The sequence below is a fragment of the Urocampus carinirostris genome, chromosome 16 (genome assembly GCF_059441175.1).
Source record: "Urocampus carinirostris isolate Australia breed hairy pipefish chromosome 16, RoL_Ucar_1.0, whole genome shotgun sequence".
NCBI classification, from domain to species: Eukaryota; Metazoa; Chordata; class Actinopteri; order Syngnathiformes; family Syngnathidae; genus Urocampus; species Urocampus carinirostris.
This window is the reverse complement of record NC_142364.1, coordinates 26,715,036-26,736,939: the sequence shown is the minus strand read 5'-3', so window position 1 is coordinate 26,736,939 and position 21,904 is coordinate 26,715,036. Positions and strand designations below refer to the sequence as shown.

Genomic DNA, 21,904 nt, shown 5'->3' with positions numbered 1-21,904 from the left:
TAATGGCTGTGGATTAAAAACCAACAACAAATTTTAGAATATAGGGTGCAGGGGCGTTACTATTGAGGGGGGATCAGTGCCCACTCAAGAACAAGCTCTGCCCACACAAAAAAAACTGGATGTAATGGGGAGAGCAGTCTGAAAAAAGACAAGCAAAAGATGAAAACATGATATAAAGAGAGAAAGACTATAATAGAGAAAAAAGGAACAAAACTCTCGGAAAAGAAAAAGAAAAATATAAAACATTAAAGGAGAAAAGGAAAAGGAAAAAAAGCAAGAAACAAGAAGTAAAAAGCTATGACTAAACAAAACAAAATAACTAAAAAAAGAGAGAAAAAATAATCAGAAAGCAGCCAGGGAAAAATTAAAAGAAGAAAAAGCAAGAATCTTTTGTTCTAGAAACAAAAGAAGAAACAAAAGGGGGGGGGGGGTTAACAAATTTTATAATAAAATGTATGTTTTCATTTTGTCGCAAACTTTTAACTCATTTAAACATTTTATGCCAGGCAACTGTAAACTGGAATCTCTGCAGGACACAACAACAATTAAACATATTGACTTTTCAGTGCGACAATAAAAAAAACACAAAACACAAAAATAAAGTGTACATTTTAAAACGCTAAATGGAAACAGTGCTGTGCAAAAACTGTGGGCTAATAATAGTTGCAATGATGTAATTGACTAAATGTATTTTGAACTATACGTGTGATTAACTCCTATAGTTGCCTGCTCATTAATCAGACAGGTCGTTAATCTCCTTAACTCAAACGATGATGGCATCGGTGGCTTCTTCTTATCAAGTTCGGCCACTTCAGAGCAGCAAAGTAGTTTCGGTGCCTCATGTCTCATTCCAAAAAATGAAAAGAAAGAAAAAAAGGAAGGAAAAGAAGCGCCTTCTTGTGGTGCACTATCGTAGATCAAAGACGCACCAATTGTGTCACAGAATCCCTTCAAAGAACTCCACTGATGTTTTTGCATTTATAAAAAGACACAAAGAACTTTTCAGACCCCTCACTTGTAGGGAATGATGTCAAAATGTACCCTTTTTCCTCTCTTGGTGGCTTTTTGCACAGTTTCTTCCACGCAAGCTGACAGGCTGCTGCTGCGCTCCTCCGTGGGCCGTTCCAGGACTGCGGGACTTCCCGTCTTCATGATGCAGCTCTACCGAACCATGTGGACCGAGAACCGGGCCGGAACCAAGACTTGGACCAATGACATCGTTGGACTGGATGATTCGGATTATGTTACGAGTTATGTGGCTAAAAGTAAGTGGTTTACTTGAAAACGCTTTTTTTTACAACGGGGTTTGGTCATGTTTGTTAACACGGCGTTCTCAGAATGTTATTTTATTTTCCTGTATGCAAATAAAAAATAAATACATCTTGATTCATTACAAATCTACTGAAATTTCAATAAGCTTTTATTGTTTGAATAATGCTGATTATGCCTTACAGCAGGGAGTTCCAACGTGGTGCCCGTGGGCACCAGCTAGCCCAAATGAGTAGCCCGGGGGCTCGTTAATATGTCATTGGTCATAGTGATTTTCTATGAAATTTTATTTCTGCCATAATGTTTAGCAGTTGACTGAGCCTATTGTAAAGTCTAATAATTAAAACCTGCTAACAACATAGTAAATAAGAATATACATAGTAACACAGTAATAACAGGTTACTTCAGGACTGCATATCAAACTGGTAGCCCTTTGCGCTAATCAGAAACAAAAAAGTATCTTTCAGCTTAAAATGAGGGTGATCCCTGGTTTAAAGTCTACCGGTATATTCTATTTCATGATATTCTAATATTTTGAATGGAGATACAAAAATATACAAAATGCAAAGTCCCGCTATTCAAAAGTTAAAAAAGCTATTAAAATAACTGAAGTTATAGTAATACTCCAAATAAAAACTGCAAATTCTCATAGCTATGATTATTTAGTATATTCTTTAGTATTTCAATACTGCAACTCAATACAACATATTTATATCCGTACATTCAAGGAAAAACTGTGCGGGTCAGATGTATCGACATTTCGTTCTGTATACATGTGTACAAGAATGACAATAAAGTATATCTGAATCTGAATCTGAAAAAAAAACATTCTGTGAGTGATTTTCTTATTTTCTCTCAACCACTAGGGTTGTAGGGGCACAATTTCCTGTGTCGTGTGGCGGGCAAGTACAGCCTGGTGGCGCCCATTCGTCTCCAGGCTAACAAATGTTTCCACTTGTTCTCAAACCAGGGACCTTTCACCCATCCATCCATCCATTATCTTCACTGCTTATCCTCAGTAAGGTCGCGGGGGTGCTGGAGCCCATCCCAGCTATCTTCGGGCAGTGGGCAGGGGACACCCTGAACTGGTTGCCAGTCAGTCGCAGGGCACACGGGGACAGACAATTCGCTTGCTCATTCGCACCTAGGGACAATTCGGACCGGCCAATTCACCTGACACGCATGATTTTGGAATATGGGAAGAAACCGGAGTGCCCGGAGGAAACCCACGCAAGCACGGGGAGAACATGCAAACTCCACACAGGAGGTTTGATCTCATGATCTCAGAACTGTGCCGCACATGCGCTAACCACTGCGCCGCCGTGCTGCCCTGGGACCTTTCACATTATGGCATATTCGCATAACATGCAAAAGGTCCCCGGTTCGAAACATTTGCTGGCCTGGAGAGGGATGGGCACCACCAGGCTGTAATTGCCCAAGACACATACCACAGGAAATGTTGCCCCTACGCAGCACGGCGGCGCAGTGGTTAGCGCGTATGCGGCACAGTTCTGAGGTCGTGGGAACCTCCTGCGTGGGTTCAAATCCAGCTACCGGCCATACTGTGCGGAGTTTGTATGTTCTCCCCGTGCTTGCGTGGGTTTCCTCCGGGCACTCCGGTTTTCACCCACATTCCAAAGACATGCATTTCAGGTGAATTGGCCGGTCCAAATTGTCCCTAGGTGTGACTGAGCTAGTGAGTTATCTGTCCCCGTGTGCCCTGCGATTGGCTGGCAACCAGTTCAGGGTGTCTCCTGCCCAGCTAATGAGATGAGATGAGATATATAATTCCATTAATTGCATCGTTTATCCTCAGTAGAGTAGCCAGGGTCCCGGAGCCCATCCCAGCTGTCTTCGGGCAGTGGGCAGGGACACCCCTAACTGGTTACCAGCCAGTCACAGGGCACACAAAGACACTCGCCCATTCACACCTAAGTACAATTTGGACAGGCCAATCAACCTGACATGCGTGTTTTTGGAATGTGGGAGGAAACTGGAGTGCCCGGAGGAAACCCACGCAAGCATGGGGAGAAGATGCAAACTCCGCACAGGAAGGCTGGTAGCTGGATTTGACCCCATGACTGTATTCTGCCGTATATAAAGCACAGTAGGCTATGAAGTTTAATTTATAAATTTCTGGCCAGTTTGGGGTTTTTAGGTGTGCCTTATATTCCGTAAAGTATACAAAACGATTGGTTTCCATTAAAAAAAGAAAATAAGTCAAATCAATTGTGTACTATTGTTTTTCCCAGGCTGCGAGCAGAAAGGTGACCGGTGGTCCATCACCTTCGACATGTCCTCCTTGCCCGCCGTCGACCACGTCCAACAGGCTGAGCTGCGCATCCGCTTGCCCGCTTTTAGCCAATCCCCTACAACTTCAGTCCACGTCTACCACTCCTTCCCCAAAGGCAGGATCTTCCTGGGCAGCCTGGTGGCCCATCCCAAATCCATGAGTTCCTCCTCCTGGAAGGTCTTCTCCATGACCGGCACGCTCCGCCAACGGCACAACCAAAAACCGACCCGACTGGAGAGCGTAGACCCGGATCTTAATGTCATCCGGCACCTGCCGAAAAACCGTGTGGTGATGGTGGTCTTCGCCAGGCAGAACCTGGACACCCAGCTAATGCCAACACTCATCCACATGGCCAAGAAGGCCAACGGACAGGCGAGCCCCAAGAAAAAAGGCCATAGGAGCAAAAGGTTCTCCAGGCAGCACTGGAGAAGTTCCTTAAGCGGGTCTGCAGGGAGCAAGGAGGATGGTCCGTGCAGGAGGGTGGACATGTGGGTGGACTTCAAGATGCTGGGCTGGAGCGGCTGGATGGTTTACCCTAAACGCTTCAACGCTTTCCGATGCGAGGGCATCTGTGCCGACCCGGTTGACGAGAGTTTTAGGCCCACCAACCACGCCTACGTGCAGGTAAAACCCATCGCCGACACCAAACCTTTTCAGTAGACCACCTGGAGACTACATGAATATGTTTTGAGGTCAGGATTACTAAGTGATCGGGATAGTTGGGGGATAGAAACCTGAGGTTTTGCCAAGCTAATGCGTTCACAACCCCTGTACCCCAAATAAATACTGTACGTTAAAATAATAAAATTGTATCATTTTCCAAACTATAAATTGGCCAGAAATCTTTAAGTGTGCCTGATAACCAAGTACACCTTATAGATAGATAGATAGATAGATAGATACTTTATTCATCCCAGTGGGGAAATTCACACTTCCAGCAGTCTCCTTTGTTGTTTATTAACAGATTAACACGATGCCCTCGGGGTGAATTCTTGTAGTTAGCCACAGTGGAGTGGATGTCAGATTCAGATTCAGATTCAGATCTACTTTATTGTCATTCTAGTACACGTGTATACAGAACGAAATGTCGATGCATCTGACCCCCACAGTTTCCTTGAATGTACAGATATAAATAATGTTGTATTTTATTTTGGCTACGTATAGTATTTTACCATAGTGCCGATAGTGCAAGAAGAGTAGCTAACCAGATGTGCAAAATGGGCAGTCAGGTTAACAAGTCAGGTACACAGTAACATTAACACTGTAACAATAACGCTGTAATTACAATAGTGCAGAGAGCAATGTGCAAGGAGTGGCAAGCTATAAAAAAAAAAAAAAACTGCCAGTAGTGCAAAAAGTCAGATTAGCAGCCGTTTAGATTTAAGTTAACTATATGTTAGATTGACCATTTAACAGTCTAATGGCCAGGGGATGTCATACGCTAGTCCAAAAGTTCGACATCCCTGCAGCCGATGGAAATCTTTGTGCCCAGGTTTCCACCACCTCGTGTTCACGTAGATAGATAGTGAGTCCACCTCCTCTCCGCTTCCCGCAGGCTTTCGCGTTTCTGTCAGCGTTGAAGCCGGGTAGCTCCGGATAGCTCCGGGTAGCTCCGGGTAGCTCCGGGTGGCTCCACGTTAGCGTCCGGGATGCTAGACGTGAGCCACATTTCCGTAAAACACAGCAAACTGCACTCCCTGTGCGCTTTGATGTTTTTCACCGGCACAGCCAGTTCGTCGGTTGTATTTGGTAGAGAATTCACATTTACCATGATTACGGACGGTACAGAAGACTTATAACACCGCTAGCCGCTTACCTAGCTCTGATTCTGCATCCACGATAGTGCCCCTTCATCGCGCCGGCACGAGAATTCTTCAGGGCAAGGAGTTGATTCCTCGAATAAACGCATTTTTGTGCATTAAAACCCATAACGATAGGATAGAAAGTAATCCAAAGTGAGTTGACAAACGTGACGAAAAACCGCAAAGATAGAAGCAGACACTTAAAACAATAAATAACAAAAAGTGCAAAATAACACGGAGCTGCTGGAAAGGCTGCCGCTCGCGGAGGCGCCGCTTTGATCAGTGGGGACTTTAAAAGTGACTTTAAAAGTTACTATGTAACAGTTATAGTGACTCACTACTTTTTGCAAGAAGGAACCGAGTAACCAAATTGCAATGCAAGGGAAAAGTAACTATATCTGTTATTTACTACACTTCAAATATTTCGTTCACAATGAAAGTCAACAGTAAAACTATATAAAGAGACTATCCATCTCCTCTCTCTAAGTGATGCTATGTGCTTAATAACACAATAACTACATTACCCAAAATGCCACATTGTTACTGAGCATGCGCGGCGTGTCCCGTAATATTTCCAGTTCTATGTAATGGTTTACTTGCGAGTGCCACCAAAGTAAACATGCCAACAAGCCTCGTCTCAATTTATTCAAAGTATCGCAGAGCTTTGGACTGCCAGTAACGATAAAGACAGTGTAACGGCAGACTTAGGAATGAGTTGGATAACCCGGTTACTGAAAGAATAACGACGTTTCTCCCAACACTGCTTATATACCGCAGAATACAGTGGATACGATTGAAAATGCATACAGTATTTCTACGTGTCCATGACTACACAAGGTTTTACAGTAGTACTTGTGTATTTGACCCCAAATAACAATATGTCGCTTGGTCGGGCGGTCAGGGCACAAACAGGTTATCGCTAATCTACCACTGGTACAGCCGACATATGAAAAGGCATTAGAGCTATCTATTTATGTCAAACTAATGTATTTGTCAATTTCTCAGTAATCGAACTTTTCACTCTCTCCCATGGGCAAACATTGACAACAAAGTGCCAATGCACAGAACAGTCCTAATTTCAGACAATACTCAATGAGAGTGCAAGTGACATTTTGGCTAGAACTGAAGTAAAAACAATTGACAAATAAGACACGAAAATTGTAAAATTGTAAAGGATAAAATAAGTACTATATAAATACAACCAGCAGGTGTGTGCAAGTTGATATGCAGCCCTGTGTGATCAGTTCTTCTTACAGGGTATGGAGAGAGTTCAGTTCATCACACTATTTTTACTCACGGTGCCAGAAACACTGACTTGCATAGTGCATTCTCATAGGTTAAACAGTATCTCCCCTTCTGTAACAGTGAAGATTTTCAACAAAACACTATACAAACTCTTTTATGTACGTATAATTGTACATATTAAACCAAAAGGTGATTGATGCACAGGTGAAGAAGTGGAAAGATGGAATGCACTATGCAAATCAGTGTTTCTGACCCTGTGAGTAAAATTTCTGTAATTACCAGCTAAGCTCTAATGCCTGTTTGTATGTCATGTATACCACTGGTCGTCCAGTGGTAAAATGTTGGTGCCCTCACCACCGCGACTCATGTTTGATTCCTGTTGCAAACAATGTTTGACGATTTTAATGTGATTACTCAATGCACCAATAAATGCAGTGTACAGTAATATATGCCATAATTATAATAAATATGATAGCTTTTAATGTAGTCTCAATTTCATGCGCCTTATGTATGAAAAATAGATGACAAAAGACTATATTTTGAAGGAGTGCATTATAGCGTGGACAATACGGTACTTATGTGTTGTATACGTACATTTGATTAAAAAACCGAGACAGTTTTTCCCCAGACAAGTCCATCAGGCCCCCCAAAAACCCCTAACTGCAAGACAATAACTTATAGGCTTTGAACCACCGCACAACAGACTTTACTAGTTAGCCACACCTTTATCTACATATACAACAGAGGATCATCTTGAAAAAATGTTCTTTCGTTGTAAACTCTGAACACCTGGGTTGAAAAGAAAATTTCATTGGCAATTCATGTTGATGACAATAAAGACAATTCTTAATCTTGAAAATCTTTTAAATATGTTTACTTGTAAAGGAAAATCTAGATCTTACGGTATTTACCCTTGGTGTGATGTAACCTCAGCTGGTCGAGTGGAGTAGCAGGTGGATGCAGATGGGACATGGAGAAAGGTGGCAACTAAAGCATTAATAGATGGTTTCATTTTTGTGTTCATTTTGGTTCGTTTTTTCTTACTGTTTTTAAAGTGTGAATTCTTCTTTTTTTTTGTCCCCAGAGCCTGCTAAGGAATAAGCACCCCCACAAGGTGACGTGCTTGTCCTGCGTGCCTACTCGCCTAGAGCCGCTCTCCATGCTCTATTACGAAAACAGTATGATGGTTATGAGGAACCACGAGGACATGGTGGTGGAGGAGTGTGGTTGCCACTGACTCAAAAACATGTTCACACTCACCATATATAATATTTGATATCATAAGCTCCATTTAAGTGGCTTGCAACATGCCTGTTCAAAATGACCCATATCAAAATGGGGAAAAAAGCAAAGGAAAGTCCTTGAGTCACTGGAGTTCAAGGCTTAACATACGCAAGTTACATTTGGCATTGTATTTAATAACAAGTAAATGCGCTTTTTTTTAACTTTAGAGATATTTGGGTCACATTGACCCATTAGTATGTTTGCATTTTAGAGTATAACAATAAATGTCTTTTTTTTTTCAACAAAGTGAGTCTGTACTTGCTGTATCTAATTAATTTGAGTACCAACGATGGTTTACTTTTGGCTTTCCTGTATGAAAATCCGATTTCCTTTAGGCAATTTTGCACAGTTCTGTCACATACATTGACTCCAATATCCTCCTATTTCCTCTTCATTTGTCTTGTTTTGCATTTTCTGTTTTCAAGACATACGGCATTTAGTTGTTTGTCATGACGCCTACATGTCTTTCTTGGCCTACCAGTATGCTGGACTTAACAACTTTCCCATGCTGTCTGTACTTTTCCAAATATTCGATGCAGCAGACTGTGAACAGCCCACATCTTTAGCAACCATACGAGTAGAGTTACCTTCTTCAAGAAGTTTGATGACCCTGTCTTTGTTCTCAAGAGACATCTCTCTTGTTGGAGCCATGATTCTTGCCATTCCACTTAGTCCAGGAGCGCTCCAAGGTGTGATAACCGCACTGATTTTTACTGCTGACTCACGATCAGATTTAATCTAAGCAAGGTGCCCAATTAAGTAAAGGACATTGACTGGGTGTGTCCTTATCTTCTACACAAAACTCACTGATTCCATATTTATTTTCCAGCAATTGCTCTATAAAAGTAACATTTACTGACCAAATGTCTGAGTGAGGGCTTGCCCAAGAATGGTGATTGCGTACTTTTTGTTAGGGGTTTTATGTGTCGAGGAATACGCAAGTTTAATGTAACATCACACTTTGTGCATGAATAAAACTAGCATAAACAGACCCTCATCATGGAAAAGGTGTAAATCCAAAGGGGAGGGCTAACTACCATATTGGGAATAATTTTCAAGTCTGTTTATTTGTGAACATAAATAATGTGGCGAAAAAACAGATTACAAGATGCAACGTCCAACGAAGCAGAATTGTTTGATGCGGGTTCCTAATTATCTGTCAGCTATATTGTGTGTTTTGGAGTAAATATTTTACACGGTTGGATTTTATGGATTTTCCTTGACGTAACAAGGCCATTTTTACTTTCACTACTTCTTTCCAAAATTAACTGATTTCGTAAATGAATTACAGTAAAAGTAACTGGTTACCAGGTAAAGTAATGATTTCTGTTACTTTTAAAGGAAGTTGTATGTCAAATAATTAGAAATTTTTTGAGCATATACCGCGTTTTTCTTGTACAGATGGGAATTTCGACTATTTTCAGAGAACCGGCTTTTTGGGCTCGGCTCACTAAAAAGAGCCGGCTCTTTTGGGTGCCAAACGGCTCTTCAGATTGTTTTTGTTGCTTTAATCCCTACATTAACAATTATTATGTAACAATATGCAAGGAATGACTTAAAAAAATGGAGGAAGCGGAGTGAAGACAAAATGAAAAAAAAGAAGAAAACAGGTAATAAAACAACAACAAAAGAAAAAAAGGGAGAAATAAAAGAAAAAAAGATGAAAACATAAACACTGAAAAACACAGGAAAAACAATTCATATTTTTATGGTTGGTTGGTTGGTAGGATCTCTTAACCACTACAGTTGTAGGGAACCATCATTTTACTTACACTTTATTAAAAAAATATTAAAAGACATTTCAAAGTTATTAACTCATGCTTTTGTATATGTTTTTAAAAGTGGTTGGTACGTGAAGTTTGAGTGAATGTTGTATGAATGAGACTCTTTTATGGACTTTGGTGGTTAAATTTTGTACTTTAAATGCCACCGTAGCTCCACAAGAGGGAGACCTGTAAAGGTAACAGAACAGGGGGCGATAATGCACTGAAAAGAAAAGGACAACCACTAAACTTGAAGAGGAAGAATACGTAGAAGAAGTAACCAAACAGGTTCTGGTAATTAGGAGTCTGCTTTGTTTGAGCCACAAAAGCTTGCTCTCCAGGCTTCAATTTAACTCATGTTTCATTCTGGACATGAAGAAGGAGTTTGGCACCTGTTTCAAAAACAGAATAGAAGATTACTAGACATGTAAGCAACCTTGGTAAGCACAGTGAGATGTTTGTTTCTTTTGTTTTGCTGAAACATTGTAACAGTGAAACTTTGTATCTGTGTGCATGGAACACTTTGATTGAATGTTTTACTATCCATCCATCCATTATTTGCACTGCTCATCCTCACTAGGGTCACGGGGGTGCTGGAGCCCATCCCAGCTATCCTCGGGCAGTGGGCAAGGGGCACCCTGAACTGGGTGCCAGCCAGTCGCAGGGCACACAGAGACGGACAGCTCACTCGCTCATTGACACCGAGGGACAATTTGGACCGGCCAATTAACCTGACATGCGGGAGGAAATCAGTGTGCTAGGAGGAAACCCACACAAGCACGGGGAGAACATGCAAACTCGACACAGGAAAGCTGGTAGCTGGATTTGAACCCATGACCTCAGAATTGTTCTGCGGACTGGCAGAGGTGTGAAACTCTTTAGCTTGGGGGCCACATGATAGATAAAAAAACTTTCACGTGGGCAGAACCAGTAGATTTAAGAGAAAGCAAGGGAGAAAAAGAGGGGGGGTGAATAATGAAAGAGGAGAGATGAATAAAAGATACTAAAAGAAAGGGAAAAGAAATAGTAAGAACAAGAGAGAGAGAGAGAACAAGAGACAAAGAGAGGGAGAAAGAAAGAAAAAGGGACAGAGATAGGAAAAAGAGATTGAGAAAAAGTGAGATAAACAAGAGAGTTACAAAGAGAAGAAAAAAATAGAGAAAGCATGAAAGAGAGACAAAGGGGGAGAGAGACAAAAAGAGCTTGAGAAGAAGCAAGAGCGATAAAGGAAAGAGGAAGAAATATGCCCTGTCTTTGCGACAGCAAGTAGACATCCTTCTTTGAAATGAGATGACCTTTCCCCATCACATCATTTAAATCAACCGGCACTGTTTTTGCATTCCTTGCAGGAAGTGTGTGGAACCATCTTTCAACATCGGCCACACCTGTCGATTACGTCCACTACTTGAGGAAGGAAAACAAACCTTATCGTTTAGCAGTTGCTGGCGCTTTCTATTTTTGTCCAGAGCACCTGATTTCATTTTGGTTTCTTTTCATATGATATAAATAGCATTATCTCCATTAGCAATACCAAAACTATATGCACCCGTGCCAATCAGAAGCCCTGGATGACTGCTGAGATACGCAAACAACTAAAAGTACGGAACCTTGTCTTTAAATCTGGTGACAAGGAGGCGCTGAGATCAGCGAGGGCTAACCTGAACCGTGCTATCAGACTAGCAAAGCGAACGTACAGTCAAAAAATCCAGGAACGTTTCCTCAATAAAACAAACACAAGGGATATGTGTAAAGGCATTCAGGCCATTACCAAATACAAGCCAACCACCGCCCCAGTGCAGGACACTAGCATGGACTTTCTGAATGACCTCAACAAATTCTTTGGAAGGTTCGAGGCACAAAACGGCACCACTGCAGCGAAAGCGGTTCCAAATCAGGACGAAAGAGCACTCCACCTGGACTCATCTGACGTGAGGAAGACCCTGAGAAGGGTCAACACAAGGAAGGCTCCAGGCCCGGACAACATTCCGGGGCGGGTACTTAGGGAGTGCGCCGATCAGCTGGCTTGTGTACTAACAGACATTTTCAACACCTCGCTAGACCAAGCCAAAGTACCATCATGCTTCAAATTTGCCAACATCATCCCAGTGCCAAAGAAACCCCAGATCTTATCATTCAACGATTACCGGCCCGTTGCACTGACTCCTATCATAATGAAGTGCTTTGAGAGACTGGTTAAAGAGCACATCACCTCCAGTCTCCCCTCCTCATTCGACCCCTTTCAGTTTGCCTACAGGACAAACCGCTCCACCAGGGATGCCATCTCCTCTGCGCTTCACCTGAGCCTGACACATCTAGAGGAGAAGAACACCCATGTGCGGATGCTGTTCCTGGACTTCAGTTCAGCATTCAACACCATCATCCCACAACATCTGGTAGACAAAATGAGACTCCTGGGTTTCAACACCCCCCTGCGGAACTGGCTGCTGGACTTCCTCTGTGACAGACCCCAATCAGTGCGGTCGGGACTACACTTCCCTCCATTCAGGACATTGGCCAGAAGCGCTGCCTATCCCATGCTAAGAACATTACCGGGGACCCCTCTCACCCCCATCATGGACTGTTCACTCTGCTAGCCTCTGGGAAGAGGTACTGCAGTGTGCGGTGCAGGACCACCAGGCTCCGCAATAGTCTAGTCCCCCTGGCCATTAGACTGTTAAATGGTCAATCTAACATATAGTTAACTTAAATCTAAACGGCTGCTAATCTGACTTTTTGCACTACTGGCAGTTTTTTATAGCTTGCCACTTTGCTCACTGCACTATTGTAATTACAGCGTTATTGTTACAGTGTTAATGTTACTGTGTACCTGACTTGTTAACCTGACTGCCCATTTTGCACATCTGGTTAGCTACTCTTCTTGCACTATCGGCACTATGGTAAAATACTATACGTAGCCAAAATACAATACAACTTTATTATATCTGTACATTCAAGGAAACTGTGGGGGTCAGATGCATCGACATTTCGTTCTGTATACACGTGTACTAGAATGACAATAAAGTAGATCTGAATCTGAATCTGAATTTTCTATCCATCTAGTGCTTTTTAACTGCATGTTTTGAGAAGTGTTTGGAATTAAATTAAGTTTGATTTTAACTTGAGTTATCATAATAAATCCTTGCTCATCATCACTTGGAACAATGTAGACTCCATAGCGAATGAAAGAATACATTGGAACGTCAAGTGAATACATTCAGAAGTGTGTACTGTAAATTCTGGATTTCAGAGGGCAGTTGATTAAAACCTACAAATTAAGGCGAAACACAATTTTGTCTTTGTACAAGCCGCACCAAATACAAAACCGCAGGCTTAAACAGCGATAGAAATGAACAAATTCACGACGATTTCCTACGTTTTAACTCTGGCACCAGCGTGGTCGCCTTTGGCTGCAAAACGTCAACCGCACCGTGCCTCCACACACCTCACACCATTTCAGCTGCGTCGTATTCAGTTCTGCTCCGAGTTGTTTACATCACGTGTCGTTCGGATAATGTGGCAATTCAAGATGGCAATCACAAAGACGAGCACATACTGTATTTACCACTGCCCCAAAATAAAACCTGAATGATGGACGTGTTAAGTAAAATTTGAGCTTTATATTTCTTGACGACAGTGCAAGAGCAACCATACTGTGGAGGATGTAGTGCCAGATTGCAACACAGATGTGAAAATCGTCTTAATGTTGTCATTGGTGTTTGTCGCGATACTGGTGTTTTTTCAAAAATGTCCCCTCCTTGCTGAAGCGCCCGTACATCAATCACGCACACGTTACTAAATGACTTATGCCATTTTTTGGAGAATGTAATAAAACAGTAAAACACAAAGTATGTGTACCTTGTATAGAAATTTCTTTAGCAAGCTTTAAAATCTTTGCTTTGGTAAAATGACACCAACCCTTCTTACCAATCATCGGACACATAAACAAGTTGTTTTTAGTGCGATTAGCCAGCGACTCAAAACAGTAATCTTCCAAAAATCACATATAAGTCACGATTCAAGGCACCTGTGATTGCCCAGTTGGCCCCAACAGCCCTGAGAGCTGATTGGCTAATAGACTCTTTTTAAACCCCCGGCCTTCAAGAGAACCCTGTCAGATCGTTGCGAACCGATGCCCTGTTTTTCTCTGCCTGATACCCGTTGCCAACCTGTTTCCGGACCTGACTCTGCCCTGTTCTGCCTTCCCGACATCCGACTTGTTTTGCCCCGCTACCTGCCTGACACCTGTTGCCGACCTTGTTTCCGAACTCGATACCGCCCTGGCTCTCTCGTCCCGGCTAACGACTAGTATTCCTGCAAATCTACGACCATCCTTGCTCGACACGGAAGTGCCACCTCCGCGTTTCCAGCCACCTGCTACCCTTGTCCGTCGATCCTCGGTTTGTGGAAGTAAGCCCTGCTCTCCCTCTTATCAATAAAACTGAGTAAAGTAGCGCTATTGGGTCCTGTGTCTGTTTCTGGTCTGTGACAATATATTAAAAACTGTAATGTGGTCAACCATAAAGTGTCGTGTCCAGCATGGTCGCTGTGGTGACCGGCTGGCCCCGCCCCCTGGGCACGGCTGCAGTAGATCAGCTAATTTGCGTGTGTGCTACTTAAGGGTGGGTTGTGGGTTTTGCGGGTGCTGACTCATTGCATTTTCTGTCTGCATTTCCCGTTCTGTTTTGCTCTGTCCTGTTTTGTTTGAGTCGGAAGAAACCTGTGTTTGCACGTTTTTTGTTAAAGCCTGTTTGTTCTGTCTTGTCCCTGAGTTTTGGGCGACTTTTATTTTGGTAAATAAAAGTTTTGATCGTCAACGCAATTGAGTTCTCCCTTCCTGCCTCCGTTCTGGTCCGGTCCCTCGTGACAGATTTTAACCTCAAAACATTTAATAGGATGACTTTGGACCATTTGTACTCAAAATTCTGACACTATTGATGTGCCGCTGGTAGGGACGGGATCTGTTTATTCAAGCAGAGCAAAATGTATTCATGTGTTACCTCTCGTTTGATGATGACAAGAAATTGAGCAGAAATGTTAATCTCCCGTCTTACCTGTTTAGAACTTGGCGGTTCATTTCAATGGAATAATCTTTATGATGGGGAACATAACCCTTTTAAATACATGGGATTTTCAGAAGATAAGGCCGCAATTCGCAAAAGTAAACATTTTCCACAAAATCGATTTCTATACAAGGTGTAAATTATTAGTGCTTTACTGTCCTATCCTATTAGATACCCCCCAAATTTGGAAGCGAAGTCGGTTTCAGTGACGTTACTCCCTCTGTCATGCACATTTTTTGGCACAATACTGGACCAAATTTGTTTGTTATAGTTTCTCGATGATTAAAGGAAACTCCACTCACTTAACATTGACGCTGAACATACAGAAAGAGAAGTGTAGTGGCTTTGGTTCATAACTTCCATTTCTGTTCAATTCGGATGTATAAATTGATGACTTTTTTGAAGCCTGATAAGTTAAAATATCGTGTGTTGTAAATGTTCTATTGCTGTCAAACCTCCCGATTTAGCACCTGTTATGTATTGTAGACCTAAGATTTATGGCCCGAGCCCGAGCCCGAACCCGAACCCGAGGCAATTTCGGGCCGGGTCGGGCCTGAAATGTCAGTCATACGGTCGGGTCGGGTCGGGTTCGGTCCTGCTTTTTTTTTTTTTTATTTTATTTTTTTTAAATTAATTAATAATTATGAATATATGTTCATTAAAAATATATACTTAAACTATGTATGGATACTAGACCAAGGAATATAGTAAATCAAATAAATATTATTTGTGTACAATTAGTTGTGATTGCGGAAATCATAGCGTACAGTGACGTTGGTGACTTTTCCATCCGCATTAACAAACGCATTTTGTAAAATACGATCGCGCTTTATTATTTAAATAAACGCGTTATATAGACTAGAATCTCCCAATTCTTATAATTAGCTCGCTTTATTTTGTTTTAAAGCGTATTATATAGAATACGATCGCTTTTGTCGGAAGCGTACAGTGACGTTGGTGACTTTTCCATCCGCATTAACAAACGCATTTTGTAAAATACGATCGCGCTTTATTGTTTAAATAAACGCGTTATATAGACTAGGATCTCCCAATTATTATATTTAGCTCGCTTTATTGTTTTAATAAGCGTTTTATATAGAATACGATCAAGGGGGGGGAATTTGCATAGGAGTCGGAAAAGGGCACAACACGTCAACACCCCCTCAATGATAGTGCTGCGCTAAAATCTTAAGGACGTACTACTACTGCTGCTGTGGATTATGGCCCAATGATCAAGTCGTCAAAATGACGGACGCCCTTAAATGTTTTCGCTACCTCAAAAAAAAAAAACCGTCAATGACAGATTGTCGCTTAATGTAACATCTGCAGTGCAGACACAGAAATATAAAAGATGTAAATGTTTATACAGTTTTATTTAACTTAGGCCTAGATGTTGTAACAAAAGGCAGAGTTTAATTTGTTATCATAAATCACCCCTCCTTATAAATAAAATATGTAATTTCGGGCCCCCTCGGGCCGGGCCAGCAAATCCAGTTAATTAGTCGGGCTCGGTCCGGGTCGGGTTTAATACCCCTCGGGCCTGCGTCGGGCTCGGGTGCTTTTTTTTGGCCCGATCTTACCTCTAATGTATTGCATGAATAACGTTTGTAAAACATTGACTAATTTCTCCTCTAGAAGAGTGTCATAAATGTTTCCAGGCGTCACCTCTGTGTTTTGTATTTAGGATGCATGGAAAAGAGCACCTTGCTGTTTTCCTCAGTGCTGCCACGAAGAAAAAAGAATCAACTGCAGTGTTTAAAATGTAGCAAAAAAGAAACGGCTTGAAGTCCAGAATTTACAGTACTTTAGTGAACTATATGGAGGATTAATAAGGATCACTAATTATAACTAATTGATTAAAATGATTAAACGCTAAGTATCGGAAAACTCATACATTTATGACTAGTTATGCAGTGACATAATTTAATACTCCAACAGCAGTTACCAGATCTTAAAAATCGGAAATACAGTGGCACCTCTACTTATGAATGTCTTTCCATACAAGAGTCTCAGGTTATGGAGTACCTGAACGGGAAAATATTTTCCTCTAGTTACATACTCATTTAAGGATAGTTGGTAACCACTAGGTTTGTGGGGGCACCATTTCCTTTCGTGTGTCTTGGACACGTACAGCATGGTGGCCCCATCCCTCTCCAGGCCAACATATCTTTCCACACGGTCTGGAATAGGGGACCTTTCGCGTGATAGGCGAATGTGCTAACCTACGGAAACATACAGTCAAAAATACAGTACAGTACGCCAGGGCGTAAACTGGCTATTGCTCAAAATCTGTGCGTATGCGTGCTTCTAGCCTGCTCTTCGTGTCACCATCACAGTTCATGTCATGATTGTCCATTGCCTTCATCTGGGCCCGCTCGTTTGGCGCCAGCTGCTGCTCGTTGCCTGATTTGTTCACCTCCTATTTAAACTCAACGCTTCCTTTCAGTCCATCAGCAAACCTCTGCAAATGCAAGGCAAGCATTATTTGACTCTGACTCCCATCTGTCCCGTTCTTACGTGTATCCTGTTCGTCTGCCCCTGGCTTCCTGATCGTTTCCGGCTCCCTGACTTTTTTCCTTCCTTCGACCAAGCTCCGAACTCCTGCCTCGGCTACTCGACTCGTTTCTGCCCATCGACCACGCTCCGATCGCCCGTCCCGGCTTCTCAACTCGTTCTCGCCTTCCGACCACGCTCCGATCCCATGAGCGCCCTGCTCCTCCTGCCCAGCAATCGCCGGACTGCTGGTGCTTGCTTTCCCATACCTGACTTCTCAGCTTCCTCAATAAAGTTTGTTGTGAAACGTTACGCGTTTGGGTCTACCATCTGTTCGGGTTCTGACAGTTCAGAGATGAGGAGGAGGAGAGATTCCGGCAAGATGACCGAGAGGAGGCCGCAGCTATCGTTTACTCAGCCCAAATTAAAGACAATTTAGCATAATTACATGAAGTCTCAGAATTTGTCTAAAGGAAAACGTGTTGAAGAGTGGGCTATCGCTCATTATGTCTGCCTCGCACATTACCGACAGATTGTTAAAAGCCGGCAAAAGCAGACGCCATTGGATCAGTTTTTCAAGAAACGTGAGGCAAAAAGGTAAATTAATATTTTTATTTTCTTTTATTTTTTTCTTTTGTTTACATTATGTGCTTCTGTTTCATGTTTATTGTGCGGTAATATAATTCCTGCATGTATTTTATGTTCTAATGTCATTTTATGATTTATTTAAAAAATATCATGCTCTACTTTTGTGGGGCTTTTCATTCAAAATGTGTCTCTACCTCAGAGGTTTTCAGCTTACGAAGCTACTGCTGGATAAAATTAAATTTGTAAGTAGAGGTAACAGTGTATGAGTACCGATACCTTGTATTACCTTCCCGATTTTTTTTTCTTTAACTGTACACAACATCTATTCATAAGATCTTTGGCCTCATTGGCAGTCTCTGAAGCTTTTGACATAAAATCAGATAATATGCCAGAAGAGACAAGGAAGAAAGACGTAGAAAGCGTTCCAAAACTATTGTGGGCGTGGCCTTACCTGTGCGGCTCACCTGTGTGGCTCCTCCCTTCGACCTTATTTGAGTGCACTGTTTTCCTGCTCACACATAAGCCTTGATGGAGATTGACAGCTTGGTGGCCAACAGGGCTCTCGTCAGAGCCAGGGAAGGTACGCACGCCGTTTTTCTCAGGAACAAATGCCAATGCTGAAGCTAATGCTAGCTGCAGAATTCTATCAAGTTCCTCCACAGCTTAATTGTGCACAACCTTTTCCCCATTTGTGCACAAAATCCAAGTTGAAAACTCGCGTCTTGATTTTTCATGTTGGCAAAATGTGGTCACGCAGGTTTGACCTGAGCGCTTAAATATAGAACTTGCACGGTCACACTTTCGCTCTGCGTTTCACATTGTTTGTGAACTTGCCGCTGTGGGACATTTTTCATTCAAAATCTTTATTTTCTAAAGGGAGAAAAAGGGGAAATAACTTATCCGACAGTCCTCAATTCTGTAAAGAACTCATTAGAGAACGCCCATGATTAGAAATCATTTGTTTTGGTGGCAAGTGGTAATATGGGTGAATCATTTTGAGTAACATGAAATATAAATTGCTTTTTTTCTATTTATTTATTATAACTTTTATTTCAGGTACTCTTAGAAAAACTTTCATCAACGTAAGTACTATTAGCTGACGATGACACATTTTTGGCACCGTTTTAAATTGCGTTATAAGAAAAGTATTGTAATTACTAAAATGATCTTCCTGTGGAAAAATTGATTTGCAATATCAACTTTTACCTGTAGCAGCATGGTGGCCAACAATTGTATATCAGTTCTCTCTAGGTGAGGCTCATCTTATGTAAAGTAATTTTATAAAAATTGACATACAAGTATTTCAAAAAGATATGCATGTTAATGATAGCTCGTGTATTTTTTATTCTGTTTTTTACTACTAGGAGGCACAAAATGACGTACACTTTCCCTTAAACTAAATTAAAAAAAATAGATATATCCTAAAAGTACCTAAAATGTATTTTCGTACATCCTTTTAGTACAATCTAAACTCAAATGTAACCTTCAAACAAAAGCAGTTATCAAAATGATATACCTGTATTACCTTTTGAGCAGATAATTGTATAAAAAGGCGATCTACTGCAACCTAACGAAACAAAATCATAATATTGCAAATACTTCGTTTATGAGTGAAAGACAATCTCCCGCTGCACAATGGTTAAGAGACGCTGCCATAGACCACCAGATGCTGAGCGTCTGATGCGGTTTGCACTCACAAAAATGGACAATATCTCTGCGAAGCACTGTAAGTGTTGTACATGTTTTATGTGTACAGGAGGCGGAATCAAAGGCCGGAGCTGGAAATGGCAGGAGATGCTTCGCTTCCCGCACATAAGCCGATGCTCCGATTTGGCGGATAGCATAGGTGTGTGTGCGCGCGTTGTGAGACCGCACACACGTAAAATAACTAAGAGAGTTTGTTGGTATGCGTTCGCAGTCCGAGACTTCAATGACATTTGCGTGGTGCAGCCTATTGGAAGAAGGCTCTTTGATCAATTCTGTCTCAGCCGAAGCGAGCTACGAAAATACGGGGAGCTGCGCCAGGCTCTGGTAACGCTTACGTGCATCCATCCATCCATCCATTTTCTTCCAATTATCCAGGGACGGGTTGCTGGGGCAGCAGGGAAGACCAGACCTCCCTAGCTCATTCAACGGGATCCCGATGCGTTCCCAGGCCAACCTAGAGACATAGTTTCTTTAGCGCAGGGGTGTCAAACTCATTTTAACTCGGGGGCCACACAAAAGAACAAACATTCTGTCGGGGGCCGGACTAGTAGATTAGAGTGAAAGAAAAAAGAGACAAAGAAATGAGAGAAAGAGAAGGAGAGAAAAGTAGAGGGTGGGACAAAAAAAAGAGAGAAAGGGACAAAGAAAGAGAGAAAAAGGAGAAAGGGAGAGAGAGCATGAGAAACAAAATAGATAAGAAGAGAAATAATGAGAGAGGGAGAAAGAAAAAGAAAGAAAGAGAAATAGAACAAGAGAAAGAGGGAAGGAGAGAAAAGAGAAGGAAAGAAAGAGAGAAGGGGAGAAAGAGAGAAGAGGAGAGCAATGGAGAAAGAGGGAGAAAAGGAAAAAACACTGAAAGGGAGGTAGATAGCGAGTGAGAGGAAAATGGTGGAACAGTGAGTGAGAATGAGAGAGATAAAAAAGAAAGAAATACAAGTACAGCATTTTTGAGAGGCACCTGCCTTTGGAAAGTGCATATTTTTCAACCTGCAGCTCATTTTTCTCTTCCGCTTCTCCGAGCATTGTCCCGTGGGCCGGATTGCATCCCTTAGCGGGCCTGATCTGGCCCGCGGGCCGCATGTTTGACACCCCTGCTCTAGCGTATCCTTGGTCGTCCCGGGGCCTTCTGCCGGTGGAACATGCCCGTAACACCACCTGAGGGAGGCGTCCAGGAGACATGCTTATCAGATACCCCAGCCACCTCAAGTAGTTAAATTTTTGTCATGATCCACAGTTCATGACCATAGGTGAGGCTAGGAACGTAGATCGACTGGTAAATTGAGAGCTTTGCCTTTTGGCTCAGTTCCTTCTTAACCACGATTGACCAGCACATGGTCCGCATTACAGAAAACGCTGCACCGATCCATTTGTCAATCTTCCCTTCTATCCTACCCTCACTCGTGAACAATACCCCAAAATACATGAACTCCTCCACAGGATCTCATCCCTGACCTGGACAGAGCATACCACCATTTTCCGGCTGAGAACCATGGTCTCTGACTCGGAGGTGCTGATCTTCATCCTGGCTGCTTCACACTCAGCTGCGAACCGCTTCAGTGAGAGCTGAAAATCACGGCTTGAGGAAGCCAACAGCACCACATCATCTGCAAAAAGCAGAGATGCAATGCCGAAGGTTCCAAACCGGACCCCTTCCTCGCCAAGGCTGCACCTATAAATTCTGTCCATAAAAATAATAACCAGAATCAGTGACAAAGGGCAGGCTTGGCAGAGTCCAACTCCCACTGGAAACAAATTGGACTTACTGCCAGCAATACCGACCTTGGCACCAGGTAGCCAAGGACCGCACAGCCCCCACACTTCCGGAGAACCCTCCACTAAGCCGTTAGCATGTAGCCTTCCATGGCCTCTCCAAACTCCTCCCATGCCCGGGTTTTTGCCTTGGCAACTGCCAAAGCCGCATTCCACTTGGTCAGCCTATACCTGGCAGCTGCTTCCAGAGTCCCACAGGCCGATCTCACGTGCACTCTCTCTCAAAAACTCACATTTTGGCGTCTTGCTCATATGATGGCATGTTCAGAGGCACAAATGGTTAACTTTGTGCTTTAACGGCCATATAATTTCAGTCTCACATAAAGACACTCTCACTTATTCTCTCAAGCACAAGAATAGCCTCATTGCTGCTTACTAATTCTTGGACCGTCCAACCTTTTGCACTCACATATCTTCCCTCCCTCACTATTCTCCTTTACTTTCTTAGACAGTAACTTACTAAATCACCCACACAAAGTTTTTGTTTCTTTTATTCTCAGACATGTATTAATTCATTTAAACACAGGGTCAAACTCTTACAGTGGTTTTGACTCACACATTTCTCTAAACCAGTCCTTGTCATCGCTGTCATCATTTCCATGTCACACAATTTCATCTCCCTCATTCACT

At 42.4% G+C, this 21,904-nt stretch overlaps 2 protein-coding genes across 2 annotated transcripts in view; both read left to right on the top strand.

Moving 5' to 3' along the window:
- The first annotated feature begins 918 nt into the window (after positions 1 to 918).
- LOC148350883 (nodal homolog 2-A-like) lies at positions 919 to 8,049 on the top strand. Its single transcript, XM_088356158.1, has 3 exons — positions 919 to 1,265; positions 3,522 to 4,186; positions 7,694 to 8,049. The coding sequence occupies exons 1-3, from the start codon at positions 1,025 to 1,027 to the stop codon at positions 7,844 to 7,846; spliced, it is 1,059 nt and encodes a 352-aa protein (XP_088212284.1). The 5' UTR covers positions 919 to 1,024; the 3' UTR covers positions 7,847 to 8,049.
- A 10,246-nt stretch (positions 8,050 to 18,295) lies between these two features.
- grk5 (G protein-coupled receptor kinase 5) overlaps positions 18,296 to 21,904 on the top strand; it is a 30,986-nt gene continuing 27,377 nt past the window's right edge. The window contains exons 1-3 of the mRNA XM_088355404.1: positions 18,296 to 18,377; positions 19,554 to 19,643; positions 19,716 to 19,828. Coding sequence (XP_088211530.1) covers positions 18,326 to 18,377; positions 19,554 to 19,643; positions 19,716 to 19,828 — 255 coding nt within the window. The 5' untranslated portion in view covers positions 18,296 to 18,325. The remainder of the gene's footprint in view (positions 18,378 to 19,553; positions 19,644 to 19,715; positions 19,829 to 21,904) is intronic.

Bases quoted from the DNA above. Each gene is read 5' to 3' on its own strand.
- LOC148350883 (XM_088356158.1), top strand. From the start codon at position 1,025: ATGATGTCAAAATGTACCCTTTTTCCTCTCTTGGTGGCTTTTTGCACA. The intron at 1,266-3,521 runs GTAAGTGGTTTA...TGTTTTTCCCAG, and splicing joins TACGAGTTATGTGGCTAAAA to GCTGCGAGCAGAAAGGTGAC. The intron at 4,187-7,693 runs GTAAAACCCATC...TTTTGTCCCCAG, and splicing joins CCAACCACGCCTACGTGCAG to AGCCTGCTAAGGAATAAGCA.